Source organism: Equus asinus, chromosome 13, assembly GCF_041296235.1.
Source record: "Equus asinus isolate D_3611 breed Donkey chromosome 13, EquAss-T2T_v2, whole genome shotgun sequence".
NCBI classification, from domain to species: Eukaryota; Metazoa; Chordata; class Mammalia; order Perissodactyla; family Equidae; genus Equus; species Equus asinus.
In genome coordinates, this window is record NC_091802.1 from 17,326,665 (window position 1) to 17,346,264 (window position 19,600).

Consider the following 19,600-nt stretch of genomic DNA (forward strand, 5'->3'; position numbering starts at 1 on the left):
GTTCTAACTCTGCCTTGCTCCGTGGGGCCAGCTCTGGGACGAAGCTCGCTGCTCTCAGGCCCCGTGAGCACTCACACAGTGAGGCAGCCCTGCCAGACGCAGGTCCCTCATCCCAGCCTCTCCCACATAGTGCCCAGGACTGGCAGTGCTGTCAGTTTTCCCAGCTCCTCTGTGGAAATGAGTGTCCATGTGTCCATGTTCGGGGGGTGGAAGTGGGCGCCTGCCACCAGGCAGTCCTCGAGGACAGCTTTAGGTACTGAGCACTTCCTCATTTCAGCTCACAGCCATCACACAGTGGGGACGACGAACGCTACTTTACTGATGAGCAAACTGAGGCTGCTTTGCTGACCCAAGGAGGGTGGCCAAGCCAGGGTCCAGAGCCAGGGCATTTGGCCTCCTTCCAAGGACCCCCCCGAGGGGCTCTGCCTGTCATCCCTGCCTCAGCCCCCCCACCCCCTGGGGCTCCTCCCCACAACCCAGCCCAGGGCCCAGCCCCTCCCCTTCCTGCACCACCCTCGCCCCTGCAGAACAGGATCTAAGCAGAGAATGAACTGGAGAATGGGGGAGCTGCCATGGCTTGGGGTCCTCCCATGCCTTGCTCCAATGCTTTGAGCAACACACCCCTAAGTGGACACACACATATGTATGTGTGCAAACACAGTGCCCACAGAAACCTGTGCCTGCACACACATGCACACACTCTCGTACGCCCGCACAGCCCCGCTGGAGCCTGGGCAGTGAAGTCGGGGCACATGGCACAGGAGGGGCCCTGGTGTCTGGGATGGGGAGGAGAAGGGATGGCTCTGGCCAGAGTGGCCCGGCAGCCAGTGCCCATTCCCAGTCCCCAAGCCTGGACAACCTCTACAAGGCCGGGTAGAGGGAGAGCGGAAGGGTCTGCTCGGGCTCTGAGGCCTGCCCTCCACCTTGGCACAGCTGGAGGTCACCAGGTACTCAGCTCTGGACCTAGGGGCAGGTGTGGAGCCCCTGCAAGGCCAGGCTGGGCGGGCCCTGCATCACAGCCCGAGCAGCTCCCAGAGGAGAGGGCAGGGGTGGGGAAGCGGGGATGGAGGGCATGGGCCTCTAGAAGCCCAAGGTGGACACTACTCACGCCTGCCCACAGCATCTGGGTGTGGTGGCCCGGGCCGGTGGGGCACAGCTGGGCAGTACTGGCAGCCTGTCCCTCTGGGTGGCAGAGCCAAGGGCAGGGAGGCGGGGGGACCGAGAAGCTCACAGGTTGGGGGCTGGGGAGTGGGGGGCCCGGGCGGCTCTGCGGGAAGTCCTCGCTCCGAGCCGGCCCAGGCACTTCCACAGTTCTGCTGAGAGGCTCTACTGGGCTGCACCTCCGCCCTTACCTTGCGGGAGAACATCAAGCTTGGCACCTTCCTCCCAGAGGGAGCGATGTGGTGGGGGACAAAGGGAACAGCAAGGCTGAGAACCCAGCGCTGACAAGTGCCAGCCCGCGGGGTAGGGCCACAGCGGGGTTAACAGACACCCGTGCCCCCGCCCAGAGAGCCAGCTCAGGCCTTGACAGGGCAGCAGGTCACTCCCCTGCCTGGAGTCGCGTCGGCCTCTCTCGTGGCACCAGCGTCCAGTGCTGCCCATTCCCCGGGGGGCCGGGGGGCATCTGAACCCGACCCTCCCTCTCAGCCTGCAGGGCAGGCCTGTCACCTCCCTCCCCTCCCTGGCTCTGGGGGCCTCTGTCCCCGGAAAGCCCTGCCAGGCCTCCGTCCTCTCATTCTCTCCACAGACACCCCTGTGCAGGGCCTTTCCGGGCAGCAGGGATGCTGGAGGTGGGAACTCCCTCCGTGCCCTGCTGCCCACGTGGAACGGCTGCCCCGGGGCCTGGACAGGAGACGGCAGCTGGCTGGCCTCCCCCAGCCTCAGCGCCTCCTCAGGGACGGCCCTGGGCCGTGGCCGGGCCTACCTTGGCCTTGCTGATGGTGCAGTGCAGGGCGTTGTTCTCCTGGTCGTAGAGCAGGCTGAAGTCCAGCGTGCCCAGGGCGGCTGCGGACAGAGGAGGGCTCAGGTCACCCACTGCCACGAGGGGGCCCACCCCTGTGCAGCCGCACGAGCCTGGCCTGGGCAGCTGCTGCAGTCCCCACAGCGACTGCCACCCACGGAGTACCTCCCGCAGGCCAGGCCCTCCAGCCCCGGGAAATGGGCAGTGTTCTCCTCGCTTTCCAGGTGAGGAGCTGGGGCTCGGCCATCCCCAGTCACCATGAGTGGCAGCTCAAGAGTCAGCCCCAGCTTGTCGGCCCCACAGCCCAGCCCCCTAGGCCCTGCGCGGAGCTGCTTGGCCTGTGCTGGCCCAGCGTGGCGTCCACGTGTACCAGATACTCAGCTAAAGCAGTTCCTGTCCTCCTGCCCTGCTTGTGCAACTGCCCCTTTGGGCGCCATGCCTCAGTTTCCCTTACCTGTTAAACGTCACAAAGATTATGGGAGAAGGCAGAGGAGACAGGGCTTTGTGCGGCTGCAGGCCCTGGCTGGGCTGATTGGCTGATCCCTTCACCGGCCCCCCAGGCAACCCCCGGGGCTGTGGTTCCCAGGTCTCTCTGGTCTCTGGGGGCCTGGGCAGGCTGTGGGGAGCCAGCTGGGTCCTCGTGCTGCTATCCTGAGCCTCTCAAAGGCAGTGGGCAATTCCCAAGGGCCGGGCAGAGGGCGCAGCAAGAACTGGGTGCAGCTGCGACCCTCAGGGGCACTCCCACAGCAGCTGTGGCTCCCTGCACGAAGGCGGGGGTTGTGTGGGGGACAGACCTCGGGGGCAGTGTCTGGACATCAAGGTGCATGTTGCAGGATGTCTTCAGAAGACTAGAACCTGCTCACAGGCTGCTAGGCTAGTGAACCTGCATCTCATTCATTCATTCATTCTTTACCACGTGTTTACAATACATCAGACTCTAGGGATGGAGATATTAGTAAGGCAGGGTTCCCGCCCCAAGGAAAGCACAGCTTAATGGGAGGAGCAGATGAAAAGAATTTGCCACCACAGAGTCTGGTGGGCCAGGAGCGATGAAGGAGGGATCCAAGGGGGATGCCTGGCCTCAATGTGAACTGAGGTCATCAGGGAAGGCTTCCTGGAGGAGGTGACACTTCACCTGAGCCGTGAAGGATGAGCAGGAGTTGGCCAGTGCGCAGTGGAGCTGAGGCAGGGGGCATTCCAACCACAGGATGACCTGAGCATGGGGGGCTGTGTGGCTGGAGTGATGCTGGGGGGAGGGCAGGGGCATTGAACCTGGGTCTAGATCAAACTGTGGCCCCCTGGCCAAGTCCGGCCACGCCCATCTGTTTAGTCCTTGTCCCTGGCTGCTTTCACACTACAACGGCAGAGGAGTAAACGCCACAGAGGCCAGACGGCCCGCGGGCCTGCACTGCTGCAGGCCCCAGGCTCAGCAAAGTTCCAGGTCTGCAGAGAAACGGGCACAGTCAGGCCGCGTGCGTGGAGGGGCCCTTTCTTCTGAGGGCATGGCGCCCACTCGCGTCTGTCTTGCTCCCCAGCTCCTAACACAGGGTAAGGCACATGGCTCAGTGTTTCTGTCCTTGCTTGGGGGGCACAGTGGCAGGTGGGAGACCTGCCCTCTGACGTCGACCCTGGGTTCAAATCCTAGCTCTGCACTTCCTTGCTGGGTGACCTTAGACAGCTTATCTAGCCTCGCCGTGCCTCAGTTTCCTCATCTGCAAAATGGAGACGCAAAAGTATCGACCTCACAGCGTAGAGCTTTAACACGGCGCCCGGGGGACAGAACGCACTCAGCAGATAATTATAGAAGGAGCAGATCCATTTAGGCGATTTTCCCGACAACTGTACTTGCTCCTCTGAGACGCCTTCTGGAACGAACTCGCTCCAAACTGGATCACCCCTCCCCGCCTTCGTGAACAGAACATACAAACGGTCACCTACGCTCGTCTGAATAACCCGAGCCACTGCTGTGGCCACGATCACTGTTCTGTATGTCATGGTCACGGCCCAGACGCGAAGGGGGCGTGAGACGGTTCCCCCACCAGGTGATCCCAGGCGGCCACGCTTTTTGAGGTTTTCTTCACTTTTCTGCCTCCTCCTTTGCCATCAGCTTGATGCTCCCGTTACAGCACTCACCCCGGCAGCACAAACAGCCGTCCCTCCCGTTCCATAGCTAGTTTCTTCTATGAAACCAGGTGAGAATACTTGTTGGAAGTGCGTTCAAACTAAGAGTCAATAGGCCTTGAGTGGAACGTGGGTATTTTTCGTGAGTGAGGACGTGAGCTTTAGGGCTAACTATATCTGGCCTTTGGCTGCCTGCGTCCTCGCTCCTGTCTACGTGGGTGGGCAGGTGAGGGTGCTGTAAGTGGGTCCATCTCCCCACACCTGTAACACTAACACAGCCACAGGCCCAAGACTCTCCAGGTCTATGCTTTTGTAACAATAGCCCCCAAAGCTGTTGGTGACAGTAAATCAGTCTGCTGTTTGGTTCCGGCCTGCCCGTGGCCCGTTTCCTCTAGACATTAGCCGCCGAGGGCAGGGACCACGCCTCAGCCGTGCCCGCAACACCCGCAAAGAGCAGGTGTTCAATCCCCATGGCCGAGCCGTTCAAACCAGCTCGCTCTGCAGCTGCTCTCAGGAGCCAGGACTCGGTGTGACGCCCCCTGCTAAAACACACACCCCGACACCTCGGCCCGTTTCTCGAGCCCAGAGAGGGACAAGCCGGCGAGACGGAGGGGCCCCTGCTCCCTACTGAGAAACTCAACTCCAGGAGGAGAGAAGAGTCGCTCCTCCCGGCTCTGCAGACAGCCCTGTTTCAGGGCCCCACGCAGCTCGTGACACGACACTCGCTATCACTTCCCAGGAAGGAACAGCACGCCTCGTACCGCCCCAAGATGGCATGGATCAATTTTTTTGAACTCCAATGGAAGTTTTGTAAGAAATTATAATTTATGGATAGAAGCTTGGGCACTGTTTTTAGAGACTTGTATTGGAGCTCTCCTCAGGAAGTGACAGGCCAAAGTCTTCATTTCCCATGCAGAGAAGTGAGGCTCAGAGAGGGGAGGTGATCTGGCCAGGGTGGCACAGCAGAGCTGGACAGAGAATCCAGGCCTCTTCACTTCTGTCCTGATAGTTTGTGCCTTAAAGCTTAGTGGCTTCCAAACATTTTTTGTCTGCCACTTTGTTTAGCTGAAATCTTAGGAGGATGCAACAGAGAAACAAAAGAGAGACGAGCACGAGTTGTTCCTGGGGAGTGGGGAAGACTTGGCCGCTGCTCTGGGGGGCCTTGGAGTTGGACACGCACCCTGGGCTTGTGGTGTGGGTGAGGGGGCACCGAGGGCAGGTGAAGGTGCCGGTCTGTGTGAGCCACGGGGGCCAGCCCTCCCGCCACTCAAACCACATGTCCTGGCCGAAGTTTACATCCTTGGAAGAATAATGAGGGTTGGTCACTAATGGGCCTTTGAGAGTTGTCACCCGCTTGTCGATAATTATAGAGCCTTAATGGGGCTAATTCAGAGAAAATCAAGCTCAAGCCCCTGTCAGTTCCTCTAAGGCTCAGCATCCTCTGCTCGGCGCATGGAGACTGACAGCATCATTCTGACCTTGGCCTCCGCCCGACCTTCCTCACCCATACTCCCTTGAGAATAGGAAATCTGCCCCGCTTTTCTTTTTTGAAGAAAAATGTCAGCCTCTCAAATAGTTTTAAAAAGACTATGGCAAGAATCACAGAAAATGATCAAGCCCAACTTGAAAGCATTTTATAGTTGGGGAAACTGAGGCACTGAGCCAGGCACTGAAGGGGGTACAGAGAGGAATGAGCCACACATCCCTGCTTCCCAGGAGCTCAGAGGCAGAGGGCTAGGATTTCTACACATCTATCCATTCCCCTGCTTCAAGTTGTTCAATGCTTCTCCACTGCCTCCTGGACTCAGGTGAACCTCCTTGGTGTGGCATTCAAGGTCCTCTGTGATACGACCACTTCGTCCTCACCATCAGTCTCTTCCCCTTGCTCCAGCCACTTGACTCCATTGTTGTGACTCCTCTGGGCTGTATTTCCTCCATCTCTCTACCTGGGCACAGAGCAGTCCCTCTGCCAGGAGCACCTCCCTTCCTCCTTCCTCTCTGCCAGCCTGCTTCCTCCCCACTCCCAGCCTCAGAGCACAGCTCTCTCTGCAGGTGAATGCTGTGCAAGCCACCACTTCCCATTTGGGGTCCTGCCTCCCCGTCCTCACTGCTGGGCCACCTGCGTGTCTTGGTTTCCATGAACTCCCTGATGTCAGAGATTGTGTCTCAGGCATTCTTGAATCTCTGTGCCTAACACAGCACCTCACACATAGCTGGTCACGTAATGTGGAGCGCATAAAAGTATGGTCTGAGCAGAACACGACCGGGCTTAGGACAGGGACTCACAGCCAGGGGGACCGGGAAACGCTCCCAGCTGAGGGCCTTTGAGGCAGGCCAGCAGCAAATCCTCCGCTCCATCCTTCTCCAGGCCTCCATGGGCCTCAGTCCCGAGTCAGCCCAGGGTGAATCACTCAGAGGCAGGTGTACCCATGGGCATGTGGTGCAGTTCTGGCCAATGAGACAGAAGGACAGGTCTCCTGGGGACTTCTGGGAGAGTTTCCTCACACTTAAACTGAGACATGGGAGAGGAAACTGATCCTTATCAAATTTAGGATCTTACATGTGACACCTGGACCTGCAGCAGCCACCTTGGACCCTGAGGGAGGTCAGCCTAAGAGGAAAAGAGCATGGCCAAGTGAGAAGCCACCCAGAACCCTCACCACTGATGTTGCTGACGAGGGGCAGCACCAACCCGCCCCGGGGCCACACAACCTCAGCTGCCCTCCCTGTTTGAGGCGCTTTGAGCTTTCTGTCACCTGCAACCCAAAACCTCTGGTCATTCCAGCTTTGAAGAATGGCCTGGGTCTCCACAGGTGGAGAGCAGGCGGGGGAGCATCTCAGGCAGGGAGTGGCCCCTGCAGAGGGTGGGGCACGGGGCCGCCTGGAGAGCAGCAGCAGCGGGGTCTGGCTTAGCCAGGCCGCGCTGCGGACACTTGGAGGGGAGTGCACTGGGGGGCCCTTCTGACTCCAGCCTTCGCTGCGTATACTCCCCATCACCGCCCCTCTATTAGATCAGTTCGGAACATGTTAATTTTGTGCTTGTGCCTTAAGGTGACTTAATAAAAGATGAGCTTTAAAGAGAAGGAAAAAAACGCTGAATAAATAAACAGCACTTCACTCTCGGCCTTGGACAACAGAGCAACCGCCCTAATTTCTTTTTGTTAGAACAGAGATAATCCAATAATTAGGGCAGCAAATAGCATAACCCTGGCTAAAGCCGTAATGAACCATCTGGCTTGAATCATTTAGGCTTATTCTAGGGATCTGGCTGTCAGAGCTGAGAGGGGGGCGCAGCCTAGGGTGCCGGGTGGAGACCAGTTCCACCCCAGAACCTGGTCCCCCACCGGCAGGAGCCAAGATTTCTGTGCTCCCATGCCCGGGGTGTTTGCTTGGTCGCTAATAGGACCCAAGCCCAGGGTGGGCCACCCCCTGAAGGGGGTGAGGGGGCCCAGGCTGGCCCTGGCTCAGTCACACGGCCTCCTTAGCTCGGTTCTGCAGAGCGCCCTGGTCATCCGGGTGTGGCCAGCCCACAGTTCAGGCTGGCAAAGCTGTGTCCAGGGCTGCCTGCTACTGCTGACCCAAGCACGTGTGTCCCCTGCTAGGACCCAGGAGATCCCTGGGTCCAGAGACCCAGCCCTTATCCCCATCACCCACTCTCTGCTCTAGGACAGTGCTCAGTGGAGGACTGCTGAGTCGATGGAATGGAGACGGAGCAGCTGGCCTGAGTCTGGAATTTCTGGTCCCCTCCTTGACTGGGGGTTCAGAGATAGCCAAAAAAAATGACCAGATTTCTCGCCTCTCTGCCGTATGTCATCCAGAGGACCCTTGGTGCCAACAGGAGGGTTGCCTGACACTCAGAGCTCTGCCCTGCCCACCTTCTCACTCCCTCGGGGAAGCAAGAAAGATGCTGGAAAGGGAAGAGTTCCCTACCCCTTCTTCTGGAGGTGGCTTTGGATTCAGGGCGTCCAAAGGGGTGACTTGGGTCCCAGTGACCACCTGCCTGGAGGTGTGCAAGTGAGGGGATGTGCTTTGCCCAGGGGCCAGGAGCTGGGGGTGGGGAAGATCCGGGCACAGCCCTGAGGGCAATCAACTCTGCCACCCAATTTCCCCAAGCTGGCAGGGAAGTGCAGACAGAGAACTACTCCCCACGCCCTGCCCCTGGCAGGGCCTCAATACGCCAGGCTCTGGCCGCAGGGCTGTGGTCCAGGCCCGGGAAAGTGCACAGCAGGCAGTTTCCCCACACAGGCCCAGCTCTGAAGGGCCTCCTCCCGGGTACTCCTCCCGGGGCCTCCCTAGGTAGGGCGATGAGAGGTCTGCCGGCCCCTCCCTCACCCGCGGTGGCACTGGTACCCCCCGTCAGCTTCCAGAAGCACATATTATGCTCGGGAAACTCCAGACCCCCGGCTCCAGGCCCCTGTGAGCACCCAAGCTCGGCGCAGCCACTCTCGCTGCGCTGCGCGGGGGATGGGGCCAGGCGGGCCTTGGCGAAGCCCGCGAGCGACCCGTCCCCCTAAAGGTCCACATCTTGGGCAGGGCCGGCGTTTGACGCTGGCTTTCCAGGTCTGAGAGTGATGCGGCTGGAGCTACAGCTGGGTCGGGGGCCTTGCCAGCAGGGCTCCCTCCATCCCCACCCCCATCCCGCGCAAACCCATTCCGCACTGGTGGCGACCTCTTCAGCCTCGGTTTCCCCTCCAGTCCCGGGTTGGGCGGAGCCGGCACCCTCAGAGACGGGCCAGGCTCCAGGAGCGCCCGCCCGCCGGGCCTCGGCCTCGGGGACCCCGGCGCTCGCCTACTCCCTGGGGCTCGGGGCTCAGCCCGGGGAGGAGGCGGCGCGGGCTGCAGGGCCCCTTCCTGGCCGGGGGAAGTGGGCGTAACAGGTGGGCGAAGGTCTGCGGCCCAGGCGAGGGCAGCGGCGGGGTCCAGGGACACGGGAGGAGGAACCGCCAAGGTTTGTCCAAAGGACAAGCGGCCCCGCGGTCCTCTGGTCCTCGGCCCGCGCGCCAGCAAAGCCGCCGCGCTCTGCCGGCCGCCAGGCCCACCCACGAGGCCGGCCCGGCCCCAGCCCCGGCCCCCCTGCCCGGACACCCCAGCCTGGACCTCGGCCGCGGGGCTGGCCCGCAGCGGGCTCCTGGGCGGGCAGCGACCGCACGGCCGGCAGCAACTGGTGTCTCCCCGGGCGCAGCTCCGCCCTTCCCGGGAACAAAAGCCGCCGCCCGCGCTGGAGCTCCCGGCAGGTGGGCGGAGAGGGGGCGCGGCGCGGGCTCCGGGGAGCAGGGCCCCGGAAGTGGGACACCCCCAGGGGGCGCCCCCAAACTTCCCACCTCTCCAGTCGGGGTCGGGGGAGGTGTCGGGGCTGGATCTGCAGGGCGCGCGGAGAGCGCATGCAGCAGGCGAGGGGCTGAGACGCGGCGTGGGGTGTATGCCGAGGGAAAACGGGAGATCGCGGGGATCCAAGGGACCGGCGAGGTCGGGGCAGCGCGGGAGAGCCCGAGCCGGGGGAGGGGGCGAGAAGTCGCGAGTTGGAAACTTACTGCAGTCGTCGGACTCGTAGCCGTCGGCGTCCGGCTCGTCCTCCGGCGGCTTGGCGGGTGGCCGCGCCGGGCTGGGGCCGGGGCTGGGGCCCGGGCTGGCGCCGTAGGCTCCGAAGATCTGGTCCACATCCTCGTCGTCGTCGCGGGCGCCGTCGGAGGGGCTGCGGCGGCCCGCGCTGGCCGCGGCCGGGCGCGCGGGGGCGTCCGGGGGCGCAGCGGCGCGGGGCCCGGCGTCCGGGGGCAGGCCCCGCGGGAAGCGGGGGAAGTAGTCGGAGATCTGCTTGATGGGCCGGATGGGGCCGGGGCACACGTCGATGGCCATATGCTCCTGGATGCTGATGGTCGCCTTCTCCCCGCGCCGCCGGAGGGTCATGCAGGCAGCGCGGCCCCGCCCGGGCGCGGCCCGGCCCGGCCCGGCGCGGCCCCGGCCCGGGGGCGGCTCAGCAGGCCCGGCGGGGCGCGGCGGGGGCTGCGGGCATCGCCGGCGGTGCCCCCAGACGGCCCTGACGCGGCTGCTGCCTGCTCGGCGGCGGCCGGCGCGAGTGAGTGCCAGGGGCCGGCAGGCAGGGGGCGGGCCCAGCCCGCGTCACCCGGCAGCAGCCAAGCAGTGTGAGTGTGCGGGCTGCGCGGGCGGCGCGGAGCGGAGCGAGCCGAGCGGCGCCGCACTCACCCGCACTCCACCAGCGCGCACGCCGGCCCGGGACCCCGCGCGCGCACACCCGGGCGAGCAGGGCCCCCCGAGCGCCCTCCGCTCACGCACACTGGCAGGACGGGCGGGGAGCTGCGCTGGGACCCGCAGGACGCACACGCGCGCATTTCCACGCGTGCCAGCACTTGCTGGGCTCCGTTTACTCTCACAGGACGCACGCCGGTGTGCAAGGACACGCCAAGCACACACAAACGTGTACAGACGCTTGGCAGAAGCGTCCCCTGGCTCACACACAAACGTGTGTACCCATACAGGGTTGGTTGAGGTTGCTGTGGCAGAGTACACCCCCCCCCCCCCCCCCCCCCCCCCCCCCCCCCCCCCGCCATGCACACACATCCCTAATAGGACACACAAACACGCCCACAGAGGTGATCAGGGGACTCAGGGCACAGTCTTCCATGTCCTCGAGCACGCCTAACAGGATGCACAAACACGCTCATAAATGTGATCAGGGAACTCAGGGCACAGACTGCCCTCCCCCCATGCATCTAGCAGGACACGCAGACACACTCCTAGGAGTGCAAGGACAGGCTGCTCACACACTAGCAGGACATGTGCATCTTCAGCTGTCCAAGGTCATTGCTGGCACAATCTGTTCACACTTCCTCTCAGGTCACACACACACACTCTGTGACCTCGGGTCAGTCTCTCACTTGGTCAGTGAGTGGTTTGAGGGACCCAGCCCCACCCCCCATGGGGACAGGGTGAGTAAGAACCTTGACCACAAGCTGTGGTCAGTTGCTGGTGATGGCAGGGAGGGCCGGGGCAGAAGGGACCTTCCTGGTGAATGATGTGAATGATGGATGCAGTGGAGGTGGAGCAGCAGGGCGCTGCCTGGCCACAGCGCAGGCCTCCCACATGGTCAGATAACTAAACAAATCCCAGAGGCCCAGCCCTGCCTGTTGTCCTGCTTTCCGGGAACAAAGCTGGGAAATGGCTGCTGCTTATACAGGTGTGTCCCCAGAAAGCCCTGGGCACTGACGGATGGAATCCTGTTTACTCCCTGGTTTCTACTGTTGGATCAGAAATGCTTATCTTCTTGGCTAGATCCCTTCTGTGAGATGAGGGGCCCCAGACCTGTGCCCCTCCCCTCTCCATTACCCATGTGGAGGGTGGGGAGCAGAGAGAAGAGAGAGGAGGCCTCGCCCTCCTCACTTCCAGCTGCATCACTCTGACAGATCATTTGGTCTCTCTGAACCTCAGTTTCCTCATCTGTGAAATGGGACTAATTCCAACCTTGCAGCGTTATGGTGAGGCCCCATCTATGACAAAGCGTGACAGATCAGAGGTGTGCACTGGGGCTGGCTGTCTCTTCTCCCTTCCCTTGGGAGACGAGATTCACGAATGAGAGATGATGGAGAACCATGTTTTTTATGGCAAGTTCTGCCCCGGGCGGTGACGGTCACTACCCACTGTTGAAAACTACTGTGTACTGTGTCAAGAACGTTCAAGGTGTCATCCTACAGATTCCTTCTACTCCCCTCTGTCGCGGGCAGGCTTTACTGTTCCCGTTTTGCGGGTGGGGAAATTAAAGCTCAGATGTAGTGACTTGCCCAGGGTGACTGCTGGCTGGGGGCAGAGCTGGCATTAGAACCCAGATGTCCTGACTTTTTGAGGGCTTCCACTCCGCACACCTCTGCCTCTCCCTCCCTACTCCTTCAGTGCTCGAGGGGTCAGAGCAGAGCTGGAAACACAAATAAAACCTTGCTCTCCAAAGCTCCTCCTGAGGCTCTGTGGATGGGTATAGCCCAAATTGAGCAGGAAGAGGAGAGGAAGAGAGAGGGGGTGACAGTGGGGATGCACTGGCCTGGGGGCTCCCTGAGGACAATCAGAGGTCCTGGTGGGGGAAGAATCCAGCCTTCCAACAGTCAAAGGCCAAGGAAAGGACAGGAGAGCCTGGAAGCCTGACACGAGTGGGTTTCTCATTTCCAGGAATGCTTAAGGGGATTAGTCCTTAAATAGTCACAGAGTGACTCCCTCTGTGCCAGAGGTGGCTGCATTGCAAAGTGATTATGTAATGATACGGGGTATTAAGATACAGACACTGAGCCATCATTTCATAATTCCTTCGTTTGAGGAGCAAGAGAGTGTTGTCATCATCTTACAGGTGGGGAAACTGAGGCTTCAGGACTTCAGGCCAAGGGACTGGGAATGAGAGCCTGGCTATCCTGACCCCTGATCCTGTGCCCTTTTGACTTCACGACTTTACCTCTGTGTTTACTGCGGCTGGGGACAGAAGGCGGCTGACCACTCCCTCCCGGCCTCTTGATCTTCTGTGGGTCTGGCTTTTTGCAGGATCAGCTCACAGCTCCTGGCTCTGCAGGTGCTGGCTCTGGGGAGGGTCTGGAAGAAGTGGGGTGGAGGGCCCAGCCTCCAAAGGATCCAGCCAGGGAACCCCAGGATGCCCACTGGAGACACACGTGGCGTACGTGGGGCCAACCTCCAGCAGATGGCAGAGTCAAGAGCCACTCTGAGGTCTGAGTTCCTCCAGCTGTGAGCCAAGCAGAGACGGGGTAGGGCCGCCTGGAGGGGTAGAACTGGTGTTATGCGGGCAGGTGTCCAGTTTCTAGAAGTTGAATGGGCAGGGGAGTCAGGCAGACTTGAAGTCAAAAGCCTGTCTCCCTCCTTCTGCGTCTGACCTTGGGCCGGTGGCTTAGGCCCGCAGCCTCGCCTGTGGAGTACGGAGGCAGCGAACAAATGGCCTCGTGAGAAATGAAGGTGGGAGGCATCTCAGGTGCCTGGACAGCGCCTGGCGTGCAACAGGCGCTCAGTGAATTGTGATTCTCTTCCCAGTGCAAACCATCACCACACGCCCTGTGACCACCTCAGTGTCTCTACCAGCGAAATGCGGTTGGCAGCGCTCTCCCTGTCTGCGGCAATGCCAGGTGAGGACACTGGGGACAGTGTGTGGAGAAGCGAATGTACTTGCCAAGGCTGGGGCACCGGCTGGCATGTGTGGGGATCTGTAAGCAGCTGGGCGTGTCCAGACCCCATCAATCATGTTGCCTTCTGTGCTGGGGTGGGCGGCTCGGCAGCTGGACTGGCCTTCAGCAAAGTTAAGCGGGTAGAGTCTGCCCTTGGCCACAGCCCTCAGGAACCCCATGCCCTTGCTTCTCTCACACCTGCTTCTCCCAAAAGGCTTTTGAGCTCTCTCAGTACACACAAAGGCCCCTGTCCGATGAGGTAGGAGGGGGTTCCCGGAAGGATGGCCCAGGCGTCTGTACCACTGGGATGCCTATTAAGAATGCAGATCCCAGGCCCCTGCTTCACGCCCACTGACGGAGATATGTGCATGAAGACTCATGGGTGCATCTTAACAAGCACCCCTGGATTATTTTTATGCATGATTATTTTTATGAGAATCGCTGGGTTAGAAGGTGCTAATGGTTTAATACAGCGATTCTCAACCTGTTTTGCTGCCTCCACGCTGTTCAATGCGCAACACCCAGGCAGGAGGCGGGGGTGTCAGAATTTCTAGACCGCTTTGGCGAAGTCCCACTGGGGAGTCTCATACATCCCGTTTAGGGCGTTAGGACTTCTTTCTTGGCTGAGAACGGCCAGTTAAAGCCTTTCCTTGTAGTGAGCAACCGGCATTTTAGAGGAAATGACCTCCACCCTGCACTTGGCTGGATATCCTTGGTTGGCATCTCTGGCTGGTGCCCCCATGCCCTGGAAGGAAGGGCCCTCCCTGGCCCTGGCCTAACGTGTACTCCCAGTTTCCACCCTTCCCTGATTCCTGGAGGAGCTCTTGGCATGCTGTGCTGGTGGAACCTTCTCTGGAATTAGAGGAATTCTTTACCCAAAGGAGGGGCCAATGGAGGAGTTCCAAGCACTGTTGCCCGGTTGATGGAGAGAGGCCTTCCAGAGGCCCTTGTCACTCATTTATTTGTGAATCCACACTTTAACAATATTTATTGAACTCCTACCTGTGACAGACCCCATGCTACATTCTGCGGGGGGCCCAGTGACGAAAGAAGCCCCATTTCCCTTTAGAGTCTGATGATGGAGGGCAAGTCAGGAAGGGACATGGGAGCCGCTCACTGTGGTCGATTGCTGCCTCTTCCTTGGCGGACCCCATGGCCTTGGCATGGGAGCATGGCGGAGTGCTGACGTCAGCAAGTCAATGTAAGCGTTTGCAGTATAGCCTGTGGCTGCTGAGGCGAACTTGATGTATTAAGCAATATTAAAAATGCATCTCTTTTTGATAATTTATTATGCACATTCTCATAAACACATTCCACTCGTCACAGTACATTTACTAACACTCGGCCTACCAGCGGGGAAAAGTTAACACGCACCTAATGATGTTGTTTTGCAGATGTCAAATGGTCTTGGAGCTGCCGGGATGGGCTAAATGGCTGAAGGAGATGCGTGTCTTCTTTCCGTCCAGTGGTTTGCAGACCACAGGTCTGCGAGCCCCTCACTTCGCCCACCCATCTCGCTTTCCAGATGAGGAAACTGAGGTCTCTAGAGATGGAGGGCTGGGCTAAGGTCACCCGAGGCAGACCCGGGACTCACACCCAGGAGCTGGATGGAAGGGCTAAGGCTCTCCCTCCCTCCCTCTGCACAGGTCCTCGTCTGGGCTGCCGGGCAGGAAAGAGGCTGAGGCGAGGGTGTGGGAGGGGCTTAGCTCAGGATCATGCTGCCTCTGCCTGGAGATCAGATGCCAGTGAGGGATAATGCTGAATCCTTAGGGGAAGCTCCAGAAATAACCTGAAGGAGGACAGGGGGTGTGGCCTGAGGCTTAGGGGACAGCTCGGATGAGGTAGCACCACCCCACCCCCACCCCAAGAGACCTGGGGACCGCCGGAGCCCAGGGTCTTGTTCTGGTGTCTTCAGGACTGGGGTGAACATCTCACCATTGTGAACAGGTTAGAATGCGCGGGAGCTCTAACTGGCTATTCTGAAACCCAGGGCCATAGCCTCAAATGTTCCCTCAAACAGCTTTGAATTGATGATGCAATTCACAAGGTATCAACAAGGCAAATGGTGGCTGCCAATTTTAACTCATTTCACTTTTTTAAACTGATGAAATATTTCAGTCATACGAAAAAGGTCTAGAGTATAATGTACAGATGGCCCATACCCACCACTCAGCTTAAAAAGAAAATATTGCAGGTTCCTCAAAAAGCTAAACATAGAATTACCATATGACCCAGCAGTTCCACTCCTAAGTGTATACAAAAAATAATTGAAAGCAGGGACTCAAATAGATACTTGTACACCCCTGTTCATGGCCATTGTGAATAATGACCCTAGCATCCATCGATACATGAATGGAGAGACAAATGTGGTATATCCATACAATAGAATATTATTCAGCCCTGAAAAGGAATGAAGTTCTGATATATGCTGCAATCTGGATGAATCATGAAAACATGTTAAGTGAAGTAAGACAGAAAGAAAGCACAAATTATATGATTTTACTCATTTGAAATATCTAGAATAGGAAAATTTATAGAGACAGGAAGTAGATTAGAGGTTATCAGGGGCTGAGGGGGAGGAGAGAATGGGGAGTAATTGCTTAACAGGTACAGAGTTTCTGTTTGAGGCAATGAAGAAAAAGTTTTGGAAATAAATAGTGGTGATGGTTGCACAATGTTGTGAATGTAACTCATGCCACTGAGTCGTACACTTAAAAATGATTACAGTGGCAAATTTTGTGTTATATATATATTCTACCACAATTAAAACAAAAGATCACAAATGCATTTTAAATGCCCTGTCATTCCTGCTCCCTCATTGCTCTCCCCAGAGGCAATCACCATCTTGAATTTGATGACGATCACTCCAGGTATTCGTTTTCACATTTAGTACATATATATGCATCTATAAGCAATATGTGGCATTGTTTTGCATTTTGTAAAACTTCATATAAATGATGTCATACTATACATATCCTCATTTAACTTATTTTTTCACTTACCATTGTTCCTGAGATTTATTCCTGCCGAAGCATGTAGTATAGTTTATCTGTTTTCATTACAGTATAATATTCCACTCTAAGTACACCACAATTTATTTCTCCTTTCTCTTATTGTTGGACATTTAAGTTCTTTCCATGCTTTGCTATTATAAACCTGTTGCCGTGGATATTCCTGTCTCCTGGCCCACATGTGGGAGAGTTTCTTTACAGTTTCCTGGATAGGGAATTGCTGGGATGAAGGACATGTGTATCTTAGCTTGACCAGATAGTGCCAAACTGCTCTCCAAAGTGGTTATAACCATTTCTATTCCCACCAGCTCTGTATGAGAGTTCCAGTTCCTCCACATCCTCATCAACACTTGGTATTGCCAGACTTTTGAATTTCCGCTGGTTTGATACGTGAGGAAGGGCATCTCATTGCATTTAATTTGTTTTCCTTGCTAACTAAGTGCTGTTGCATTTTTGCTACTAAGGGCAGGCATAGATAAATGTAGCAAACTGAAAATTGAAGAGTTTCTATCAATAAGGGATAAGTTAAATATGGTCTGATTCACCTGTACCATGGAATATTATGCAGCCATTAAAAAGGACAAGGCAGCTGTGTGTGCCCTGATTGGGAAGATACATTGATATTCTCATGGACTAAAAAGCTTTTCATCTCAGACATGTTGTTAAATAAAAAAGCAAGAGGCATAAAACAGTATGTTCCTTTTGTATATAAATAAAAGGATATATATACATATATATGTTTTTATATATGCATAAGATACCTTCGAAAGAATAAGCAGGAAACTGATTAAAAATGGTTCATCTGGTAAGAGAGCTGGGACACAGGGAAACTGCTCTGCTCTGTGCGTTTTGACTACATGCATGTGTTACCCTTTAGGAAAAATGAGCCCGGAACGGGCAAATTCATAGAGACAGGAAGTGGAATAGAGGTTACCAGAGGCTTGCGGGGAGGGAGGGTGGTTATTATTTATGGAGTTTCTCTTTGGGATGATAAAAATCTGGAAATGGATAGTGGTGATGGTTACACAATAATTTGAAAGTACTTAACCCCCTGAATTGCACACTTAAAAATGGTTAAAATGGTAAATTTTGTGTTATCTATACTGTACCACAATAAAAAAATAAGCCCACAATGAAAAAATTTTTTAATTGCACCATTAAAAATAATAATTCTAAGACAGTAGGTCTTAAAAGTTCTCACTTCAAGAAAAAAAATTTCTGTAACTGTGTATGGTGATGGATGTTAACCAGACTTATTATGGTGATCATCTCGCGATATATACAAGTATCGAATCATTATGTTGTTCACATGAAACTATGTCAATTATGCCTCAATAAAAAAAGAATTATAATTGTTGGAAACATTGCTGTCTGAATCTCCGGCCCCGGAGACAAGTCCTAATCCTGGCTCCACGGAGGGCATGGTGGGAGCTGGGAGCCTAGACCTGGGTCCACCAGGCAGGACTCTCCACGGGAGGGCACTGTGACTTCCCGAGTCCTCCGCAAGGCGGAGACACGGCTCCTGAGGCCTCACCTGGTGAGCACTGCCTAACTCTCCACCGGGACCCTCATCCCCATCAACCTGGTGGCCTGGTGTCCCATGCCGCTCTGAGCTTCCCCAGCCCCACACCTCCTTTCGCTGCTGGCCTCGCTCTCAGCCCTGTCCCCACTCCTCGGTGATCCCTGCTCCTCTGTAAACAAGACCTCTGATGACTTGGGCCTCTCCCATTATTTTTCCCAGCCTGGTCCTCCTCCATCCCTGGGCAGTGAGTGCCCCCCAAATCCCTTTGAGCCTCCTACAGGCATGCTGCACCTCGGCCCCCATCGACACATCCCCCATCCCCTCTGTGTCATTCCGGTGACTCCTGATGCCTTTTCCGGCCAACACAATGGCCCCAGTCCTGAACCACTGACTGCCAACCGCCTTCCTGACGGCTTCATTTCAGCCAGCATCTCCCCTGGCCACACCCTGGGCCCTGCCGTGCCCTGTGGCCATGTACTTCCTAAACCACATCTTCAGCCCAGACAGGGTGGGGGGATCAGACACCAGAGAGGAGGCGTCTAGCTCACGGGGAAGAGCTGCATCCTCCACACTCCCCTGCTCTGGCTGACCTCCCTCTCGCCTGCTGGGCTGTGCTGCTCCACCTGCCCCGAACCTTCTGGGGACCTCAGGGTCTGAGGAACAGTCTGAAAACCACTGGCTCCCCAGCGAAAGCCCAAAGGATAGCCAAGCAGGCCCCTAGCCCAGCATTCCCTCAGCTCTGTTACTTACGAATCAGCTTCTCAACTGCAACTTACAGTATTATTTACTTTATATTTTTTGAAGAAATCAATACACTTAAAAAATGCTTCAGGGGCCAGCCCCGTGGCGCAGGGGTTAAGTTCGCACATTCTGCTTCTTGGCGGCCCGGGGTTTGCCAGTTCAGATCCCAGGTGTGGACATGGCACCGCTTGGCAAACGCCATGCTATGGTAGGCGTCCCACGTATGAAGTAGAGGAAGATGAGCACGGATGTTAGCTCAGGGCCAGTCTTCCTCAGCAAAAAGAAGAGGATTGGCAGTAGTTTAGCTCAGGGCTAATCTTCCTCAAAAAAAAAAAAAAAGCTTTAAATATTCTGGTTAGCTTTGTCCTAATGATAATATCTGTGATGGGAATTGATGTGCTGGTTATATTTCTCTACTACACATTGAAATAAACACATAATTATTACAATAAAACATTATCCATTAAGTAGATGAGGTTAAGTCAATTGCCCAAGAGCCCATAACTACAAAGAGGCAGAGCCAACATTGAGCCCAGGCAGTTTGCCTCCAGAATCCACGCCCTTGACCGTCACCAGTCCTGATGTGTCAGCCCTGTCATCCCCAGGCTGTGATGGTTACTGTTCCTCCAAACCCCATTGTCAGGCCAAGTTTGCCACAGGTGTTTAAGCTGAAGATGACAGAACACAGCTCTTTGCAGGTGTGCTGTGGGAGTCAAGCCCAGCTGAGGTTTGCTTCCACGGCATCTGCCAGCTCTGGGGCCAACCTCCCCCCTCATAGGACAATGGCCTGAGGGCCACACTTCTGCAGGGCCAGGCCTTGGGGCTCACCCCCAGTCCTCCTAGGAGAGCCCAGGGCCTGGGCTGGGATAGCAGCGGCAGCCCCACCTCCCCTGCCCCACCTGCTGGGTGAGCCCCTGGCTGGAGGTCCTCCGGCCAGCCCAGGAGGCAAGGCCTTGGCCTTAGGCCTGAAACCGGAAGGCTGAGAAGCAGTTGGGCCAGCAAAGGGATGCAGGAAGGAGGAAGGGGTCCAGGCAGAGGGAACAGCACATGCTAAAGCCCAGGTGAGAGAGTGTGGTGTGTT

The 19,600-nt window shown here is 57.0% G+C and overlaps 1 protein-coding gene and 1 long non-coding RNA gene across 2 annotated transcripts in view; one reads left to right on the forward strand and one right to left on the reverse strand.

Annotated features, from left to right (window-relative positions):
- The window catches only part of DOC2B (double C2 domain beta), a 28,008-nt gene extending 17,838 nt beyond the window's left edge, over positions 1–10,170 (reverse strand). The window contains exons 1-2 of the mRNA XM_044744520.2: positions 9,613–10,170; positions 1,925–2,004 (exon numbers count right to left, since the gene is read on the reverse strand). Coding sequence (XP_044600455.2) covers positions 1,925–2,004; positions 9,613–9,985 — 453 coding nt within the window. The 5' untranslated portion in view covers positions 9,986–10,170. The remainder of the gene's footprint in view (positions 1–1,924; positions 2,005–9,612) is intronic.
- LOC123275987 (uncharacterized) lies at positions 9,178–17,615 on the forward strand. The gene is made up of 3 exons (XR_011493661.1): positions 9,178–9,315; positions 13,115–13,206; positions 14,640–17,615. It is a non-coding gene; the product is annotated as an uncharacterized lncRNA (long non-coding RNA).
- The last annotated feature ends 1,985 nt before the right edge of the window (positions 17,616–19,600 follow it).